Source organism: Lipotes vexillifer, unplaced genomic scaffold, assembly GCF_000442215.2.
Source record: "Lipotes vexillifer unplaced genomic scaffold, Lipotes_vexillifer_v1.1 scaffold343, whole genome shotgun sequence".
In the NCBI taxonomy this organism is placed as follows: domain Eukaryota; kingdom Metazoa; phylum Chordata; class Mammalia; order Artiodactyla; family Lipotidae; genus Lipotes; species Lipotes vexillifer.
In genome coordinates, this window is record NW_006777506.1 from 1,377,444 (window position 1) to 1,386,962 (window position 9,519).

General features: G+C 35.7%; 1 protein-coding gene across 1 annotated transcript in view; it reads left to right on the forward strand.

Moving 5' to 3' along the window:
- HMCN1 (hemicentin 1) overlaps nucleotides 1-9,519 on the forward strand; it is a 543,624-nt gene that overhangs the window by 380,905 nt on the left and 153,200 nt on the right. The window contains 4 exon segments of the mRNA XM_007451144.1: nucleotides 1,253-1,403; nucleotides 2,736-2,930; nucleotides 4,414-4,527; nucleotides 8,818-9,005. Of these exon segments, the coding sequence (XP_007451206.1) occupies nucleotides 1,253-1,403; nucleotides 2,736-2,930; nucleotides 4,414-4,527; nucleotides 8,818-9,005 (648 nt within the window).

Sequence of the window (9,519 nt, forward strand, 5' to 3'; positions counted from 1 at the left end):
ATGTTTCTGAATGAGCAATATTGATTTTTAAATCAAATCAGACTATGCTAATGCCTTCAATCTTTCATTATAAAACTCTAGCATTTGCTACAAAATAGTAAGAAGAGATACACTTTTTTTACTACAATGTGGGATCAGCTGAAGTTATTTTTCTCCAACATGCATAAATGGATATGGCACCTAAGAACATTTTTCATCATAAATAACTTATAAATGCACCACCCAGAAACACCTGGCACAGATGTAAACTATAGGAATTACAATTTTTAATAAATAAAGACATGCTTACTCAAAAACAGCTTATTCAAAGTAAATTGTTATTGTCTTGAGTATTTCACTTAAATTTTTATTTTTACTTATTAAAGAATCATAAAAACTCTCAACTGCATGGTGCCCTAGAGGATTTACTGGAGTACTTTTTTTTTTTTTTTCACATTATTATTTATTTCTTTACATAAAGAAAACTGTTCTCTGGCTCAATTTCACTTTATCACAAACTACAGAAATAGGGTAAGTTTATAGGACTCAGTTATACATTTAACTCCTAGAGGATTATACTTTTTTTTTTTAAAGCTGGTTTAATCTCAGGAGATCAAGTATAAATAATATAGAGGCCCCCCAACCTGCTTATTCTTCCTAATATTGGGGTCCTATTTGGTATTATACTCCACATGATATATGTGGCAAATATCTGTTACCATTGAAAGCAAAGATAGCAGCTAATCGATTTAGATATTTCATTCTGCTGCAAAATGAGCTTTGAATCCAGATTTTTTTTAAATTAAAGTATAATTGATTTACAATATCATGTTAATTTCAGGTGTACAGCACAGTGATTCAGTTTATCTGTCTATCTATCATCTATCTATCTATCTATCTATCTGTATCTATCTAATTTTTTCAGATTCTTTTCCCTTATAGGTTGTTACAAAATATTGAGTATAGGTCCCTGTGCTATATAGTAAGTCCTTGTTGGTTATCTGTTTTATATAGTAGTGTGTATATGTTAATCCCAACCTTCTAATTTATCCTTCCCTCCTCTTTCCCTTTTGGTTCCAGTTTTTAAAATAATGAGTATTCCAGAATGAATATTGTATCTCCTATCAGACTGAAAATTTTAAAATTTAAAAATCCACACCATAAGCTGTTTTTTTTTTTTTTTTCTTATATACATATGTAGTTCTTTTCTCACTCTCTTTAGAGGCTTATTACTGGAGTACTTAAAGATAACATTATTATAATTGAATCACAGCCCGTTAAAGCAGATGATCATGTTACTATTGCTGCCAGTGGACACACACTTCAAATCAGAGAGGCTCAAATATCAGACACTGGACGATACACGTGTATAGCGTCTAATATCGCAGGTGAAGATGAGCTGGATTTTGATGTGAATATACAAGGTAATACTAATATGTTTATTGTATGTAATTTAATTTATATGATCTGGCAAAGCAATGAAAAAGAGATTTGACTTGGTTTATTTTAGTGTTTTTTTCTGTTGACAGTAATAGAAATTCATTATTGAAAACTTGGACTCAAGAAATGAACAAAGAAGAAAATAATCCCATCTTTCAGGATTACCTCAGTTATTTTTATGTGTTTCCTTCTGATATATTTTTGTAAATGTATACTTCATTTATAAATTGGGATCACACAATACGTACTTCTCTGTTACGTTAGCTTTCCCCTAACATTATATCATGAAGTTTATCAGAAACCTAATGTAACATTATATCAGAATTTAAAGTAGTCACACTTGGAACTGAATGATGATTTAGGCTCCTTCAAGCTTTGTGACTTGGGCAAGTTACCTGAATATTTTAAACCCCATTTTCTCACTTTTAGAATTAATGCCTTGTAGAACTGTGGTGAGTACTAAATAAGATAAAGTATATAAAACTCTTAGCAAAATGCTTAAGAACTGATATTTGCTATTATTGTTGATATTATTACTCTCAGCATGATTTTTAATAACTATACCTGTTTTATCAGTTGAATATCCAAATCTTTATTTAACCAGACTCCTATTGTTGAATGTGTGGGTGTGTCCAAGCTCTTACTACTCATATATAATGCTTCATTGAACATCTTTATACCTAAAACTCTTGCACATTTTTTATTTTTCATAAGTTATTAATGATGGAAATTTTAGGTCAAATGTTATACACTTTTGCAGTGCTTTTGATGTACAGGCAAACTACCTTCTAGAAAGTTCATACTTGTCACCCAGAAAACTTTGAGAATGTCCCATTATATTTTTTAATAGACTTATTAATCTTGGCTGCATAACTTCTTTAGTTTTCTGAATAAGACAGATCATTGGGAAATGCTCTATTGAGCCAGTATTTTTTAATGATTTCTCAAAATTAGTTTTCCCTGCTATGATCATATTCTTTAGCCATGTTTATCATAGTAGGTCCTTCCTGAGAGCAGGACATTTTATCTTCTAAATGCTAGAGCCTTTGAACAGAAATGGAGAGCAAAGCATGAGCACAACATTCTGAGCTCCATATTTCTTGCTTTTCCACTGGAGAACCAGCTCTGACTTCTGTCTACTACTTTTTTTAGCTAAGGGCTAAGTTGGTAGGTGTATAAGTACTTGAAAATATTTTCACATTGTCTAATTTATTACATGTACAAATCACTCTTGTGAAAATACAGCCAAGATCTTTCTTTAATGGATTGACACTGTCATTTACATGAGTCCAAAATTTCATGTCTTTTCTCCATAGTTCCTCCAAGTTTTCACAAGCTCTGGGAAATAGGAAACATGCTGGATACTGGCAGGAGTGGTGAAGCCAAGGATGTGATCATCAACAATCCCATCTCTCTTTACTGTGAGACAAACGCTGCTCCTCCTCCTACACTGACATGGTATAAAGATGGTCACCCTCTGACCTCAAGTGATAGAGTATTGATTTTACCAGGTAAAGACTGCTAGGAACAGGGTGAAAATCTGAATCTCTGTCAAATGTGTTTCTTCTCATTTATTAGACCAGTCAAATTGATTGACTTTCTGGCCTTGTAATTTAACTGACACAGGATACTGAATGCCACTGGTATCTATGTAGCTTCAAGCTAGGAGAGTCTAGGCTGAGAATCTGACATAGGATAGAATACCTAGTTAATTTTCACATCTACTATGGGATCATTCTGTCAACTTAAGAAAGTCCTTTGGCTCCCTTGTGCCTCCATTTTTCTAACTAGTGTGATGAAATAATCAGTTTTGTTTCTGTACATTATTAATGATAAATTCTAGAATATATTTGCAAATAGTTATTACTCAGTTTATTAAATGCATTTCTCATAAATCAATAGTAAAGATTTTAGTTTCAACTATTTTAGTTATTACATGTTTATCGATGGAAAAGGAGATCTTTAAATTGTGGAAAAATAATATTTTCAAGGCTTCTATTTACTTTTAGCAAACATTCAAATAGGCTTGTCAAAATTTATCAGATTGTACACTTAAAACCCAGTGCCTTCCAATGTATGTAAATTTCATCTCAATTAAATAAAAAAATATCTTGGCAAAAAAAGAAAAGAGACTAGATAGAAATGACAACTACATGGGATCCTAAATTGGATCTGGGCTTAGGGAAAAATAGGTATTAAAGACAATATTGTAATAATAGTGAAATTTGAATATGGACTATGGTTCAATAGTACTTTTTTCACGGATTTTACATTTTCTGATTTTGATCATTATACCTTGTTTTAATGAAATACATATGAATATTTAGGGGTGAAGGGGCATCATGTCTCCAATATACTCTCAATCTTTTTCTGAATCATTGAGAGTATTACTCATTTATATATATAAATAAAGTTAATATGTACATTTTTATGACAGATCAAACAATTGGATTGAAATACAAATTATTGATAAACACAGGTAAAATTTTTAATGTAATTATTGTGACTTTTCTCTAAATGTGATATTACATCAACATGAAAAGTTTAAAAATACACAGTTATTCTTTCAAGGTCATATGTATAAAGGTATACTTTATACCTTTTATATCCTTGGCTATTATTTTCTCAAATCAGTACTTGCCTTTAAAAGTGTAAACTTCTTTTACATGTGTTCAAAACTGTGAAAGCAAGAAGTCACCACATAGCAACATTCCACGTGGAATATGAGAGGGACATGGAGCAACATTCCTCCCTTGCTCCATACAAGCTATTTAGTTCTCAGGAGGTCTCATTCATATGCTGGGTCACTTTTCAATAATGCAGTGTTTGTCCTAAATGTGGTATGTGGGATTAACACTGAAGCACTGGATGAAGTAAGAGCCTTAAAAGGAAATGTAAAGAAGTCATTAGACCTGAAAAATTATATCTCTGTTTATGATCACTTTCACTCTAAGATTTAGAGAAGTAAAAATATGTATTGGGATATATTTTCAGGAGGGCGAGTGTTACAGATTCCCCGGGCTAAAGTGGAAGATGCTGGGAGATATGTGTGTGTGGCTGTGAATGAGGCTGGAGAAGATTCCCTTCAGTATGATGTCCGTGTACTCTGTGAGTTTTTCGTTCGTTTTTTTGTTTATTATGCATTCTTTCACGCAAAAGTTTTCTGAGGAACTAATGTGTGCATGATGTTGCACTAAGCATTTTAGAGACATGAAGGTAATCAGCAACTAATAGCTCTCCCAGGGAGCTGTCTTATACAAATTGAAAGCACATTAGTTAGGACTCCTGAAGTATCAAATAACAAACTAGCTTAAAAAAAAAGAGAGAGAGAGAGAGAGAGAGAATCACTGATTCATGAACCTGAAAAGTCCCAGAGTAGAGCTGGCTATAGTCATATCTGACTTCTATGGCTCAAAAGAGGTCCACCAAACTTTACCTTTCTCTTTCTCTTGGCTTTGATTTTCTCTGTTAGCATCACTCTCAGGTGGGGAATCCCTTTGGATAGCAAGTGGGCCCCCGGAAACTCTATAATCTTACATCTTCTTAGTTTCACATCCAAAGTGAAAGCTCTTCTTATCCAGTATTTACAACTGAAGTCCCAGAGTTGGATTTCCATGGCTTTAACTGGCCAAGCATGACTCACATATCCATTTCTGAACCAATTACAGAGGCCAAGAGGCCTAATTGATAAGGCGTAATAAATATGTCCACCCTTGGATCACAGTCCTATTATGAATGCAGGGACTGAGAGTAGAAGTATTGCACCTTAAAGGGCAAAGAAAGGCGATGCTACTAGAAGCAGGAACAAATAGATGCTTCCATGAGAAGGAGCTGAGTTAGAGAAATAGCAGTAGGAATGTATAGGAAGCAGTTGGTATGAAAGATTTTACAGAGGAAGTGATTAAGTGATATGAAGCGTTAGGCACTTATCTGAGAGGTTCAGATGACACTGAGATTTTTATCCTGGGTGATTAAGAAAAATTATAGCAAGAGCAATAAAAATAGAAGATTTGGGAAAACAACATAACTTGGGAAGAAGGCAGTCAGTTTTGTTTTGGACGTATTGAATTTGGCATGATACCAGGATACTTAGGAAGGTGTTGAATGAGACATTGGAAATTTGGAACTACGACACAGGAGAGAGAATTGAACTAAGAATATAGAGCTGAGAGTTAGCCACAAACAGGTGATATTCAAAGGCATGAGATTTCCAACAGAAAGGGTTATAGATAGCTTAGGAGAAGATTAAAAAAAAGATCATTGTGGGATCATTTACAAGTAGGAGACAGGAAAAAGAAACTAGAGGAGAAACAATCTGAGGAGTTAATGAAAAGTAGTAAAACTACCATATCCCCTATTCAAGGCATAGAAAAAGTTATCAAGAAGTGGGTTTAGTATGGAATGCTAAAGTAAGTTTAAGAAAATAAAAACTGGGGGGAAAGGCCATTTGAAACTAAGAAATCGTTAGTGAAATTCCAAAGATCAATTTATGTATAGTATGGTGTGACACAAAGCCACAGAACAAAAGGATAAATATCGAGCAAATAATCAGAAAGAAAAGGAAACAAATATAGAGTACTCTTAAGACATTTTGAAGAGGCAGGAAGGGGTGAAATAGAGTTTTAGGAAGAGAGCTTCTTTGAAAAAACATATTTAAGAGAGATTTGAACTTGCTTATAGACCAAGGAAAATGATCCAACAGAAAGAGACCAGTTACAGTTTCAAGTATGTGTGTTGATGGGAGGAGGGGGCAAGGATTGATGGAGCAACTTCTAGAACAGGGGAAAAATGCAATCAAGAAACCGAGAGGGGTCAACTAGCCTTTCATGGTAGTGAATTGCCATACCTTGGAATGGTAAGAAGGGATATGTGGGAATGTATATCAAATGTATTTAGTCCTTTCCTTAAGTATGAGAACAAGAAAGACAGTGGCAGGGCTGGTATTTGGGCCTATGGAAAACAGAGAACCTTAGAGATTGCCACTATGGGGGCTGTGATAGTCAAACACTGAAGTCGGAGCTATTTGGCTTAGTCATAGCTTTCTGCACCCACCCTCATTAACCCGGGATCAGAGGTAGAAAAAACAGGTGATGTGACCTAAGGGTGGGGAGAGGGGAGCCATGGAGGCAGTGCCACAAGGTAACAAAGGTACACTTTGTGGAAGCACTGGAGGGTAAGGGACATAGCATGTGCAGTGAGACAGAGCATCGCTGAAATGACCCACTCTGAGACCTAGGCAGAAGAAGAGGAAAAATGAGCTTGCAGGAAGGCTGATAGATTGATTGTAAGGGGGAGGAGTGGAAGGGCTAGAGTTTTCAGCACAAACAAAAAGCCAGCTTATGAAGGAAGCCTGAAAAGATGTGAAATAGAGAAAACACAAGAATTCAAAATTCATTTATTTGACAAATTGCTCACTGTGTGCCAGGCACTGTGCCAGGCACTATTCCAGGCACTGAGGATACAGCAGTGAATACCGTAGACATCAGACCTTCAAGGAGCTTATGAACTTGCAAAGGGCACAAGTGTTTATGTTGAATGGTCCAAGGTCTGACAGTCTGTGGCTGGCTGAAGTGGGGTAGAGGTGAAACTAGGGTGGGATGGGTCATCAACATATTTTAAAGTCTACAAGGTAGTGATAAGAAGACAATTAAAATCAGTGCTAACATCATCAAGAGCAGTGAAGGAATATCTTAGACCACCTGGCTTAATTTGACCTAAGTTTGGAAGGAATTTAGTTTAGGACTGAGTGGAAGGATCTGATAAAGTAGCAAGATATTATAGGTTGGGAAGAACTGGAATTTGGTTAAATTGAAATGGAATTTAGGGATTGATTGTCAAAGGGAGATGTTCATGTCTTCAGTCTGTTATTTTTAATTAGGAGGAAGTTGCAAAGCATGTTGGAGATGAGTTTAGAGAAGTACGAACAAAGCAAGAAAAACAGCCCACAAAGTCTGTCTATATTAGGAATACTTCAGTGTTTGACGCTTACCTCCTAAGTGCCACTAAGAACAATTCTGAGAGGTGTAATCCAGCTGGAGGGCAGGTCAGAGCAAAGAGCTTCAGTGGAGGCCTCTACAGGTCAGACCTTGGGCCTGTAGTGTATCTCCTGGTAGCTCCTAATGATTCAGCTCCAGAAACACTGGAATCTTTCAAGAAAACATTGAATCTTTATGTCCCAACGTTTCATTTGATCAGTTTTCATAGTGTGGAGGCAATGATAGCCTCATTTATTCTGAAATTCAAGTTTATTATTTACTAATCTGCAGTTCAAGCTATATATTCTATGTTATCTAAAGTACAGCAAAAATCATATAATTTTGACTGTGAAAGTTTGCATTCAAAATAACACTGAAATTTTATCATGGGGCCTTGTAACCTTGATTATTTGCTTTGTAGACTTTCAATTTAGTTTTGGAGAGACCCAAATACTACAAGAAGGCATCTGCATTAAACATGTATTCTTTACTGATTGATAAAGATATGGCACATTTTAAGAGAGTAAAACAAAATACCTAAGCTTTCAAAACAAAACAAAGTGATTATTCGTTTTGAAAATGAATTTCTACATTTAAAAAAGCAGCCAACACATGCATACCTGGTTTAACATTTCCGTTTTTAAAAAAATTCTACAGATAGTCTGTGTTTTTCATAACTGACTAGTCTAACATCAGGTGGGCATGAACCTAGACTGATTCTATATTATTGTTTTAAATGAGAATGAATATATGTAGAAAGATCTAGAGCATGGCTTCCCAAACTCTAGCATGCATAAGGATCACGTGGAGAGCTTGTTAAAACACAAACTTCTTTGGCTCTCCTACGGATGCCAACTAAAGAAGGCTCAGTCAGACCCCAAAATCTGCATTTCTAGCCAAGCTCCCAGGTGATGCTTATCGTGATACCACTGATACCGAGGCTGGGGAAACACAGTTTGAGTAGCCCAGACAATTCCCTTGCAAATGAAACCAAACCTGTACATTTCAAATACACTTTCAAGATTTTCCTGGCTTGTCTAGATGACCAAGTAGACTTAACGGTTAATTTGTGCAGATGCCACTTGCATGTGTGCTTGCAAACCCAGAGGGCCCGTGGAAGGGGCTGAGAGAGGAACTAGATGAGATGTATTGGGGAAGAAATGGGATTAACCTAAATGCAAAGGAAACTATGGGAGGGGTTAGTCCAGGATAGGTAAAGAAAGGGAAGAGAATAAACCCCAATTCACATAGATTTATCACCCCCCCTAATTTATTAGTGTGAAGTGTTACTTCAGAATCATGGATTCCTCTTCAACTTTTGTTCCGCTATTATCCCAAGCTTTTTAAAATTGTCAGAAAACTAGAATAATTTAGAAAAGACCTTGTTTCCTGTCATTTTCTCTCCGTTGCAATCAATTATTAGTGCCGCCAGTTATCCAGGGAGCAGACAGTGATCTCCCTGAAGAGGTCACCGTGCTGGTGAACAAGAGCATGCTGGTGGAGTGTTTATCCAGTGGCAGCCCCACACCGAGAAATTCCTGGCAAAAAGATGGGCAGTTCTTGCTAGAAGATGAGCATCATAAATTTCTATCTAATGGAAGAATTCTGCAGGTAAAAGTAAAAAATCCAATTTAAAAATAGCTGTTTGACTTTTTATTTTATAATAATTGTCTTTTTGCTTTTAAAAATAATTTGTCTTGGTTTATAAATATTGGCAAAAATAACTAATCATAAAAAGGATACATAAAATAAAATTCTTCTTACTCATTCTTTTCTCACTATCAGAGGTAACCACCATTAACGGTTTTGTGTGAATTCTTCCAGAGGTTATCCGTACATTCAGCACACCACACACACACACACACACACACACACACACACACACACACACACACACACACCTAAATTTACTACAGTATGGCCTCTGCGATAAAAACAAAATTATTACAATTCTTTCCATTGCAGATTTCTGATAATTAAATTCTAGATGGTTTAAGATACCCTATAGATTAAAATTTGTCCTCTCTTGGCAAAGAATTGATAATAAAGAATAATGGAGGGCTTCCCTGGTGGCGCAGTGGTTGAGAGTCCGCCTGCTGATGCAGGGGGCACAGGTTCGTGCCCC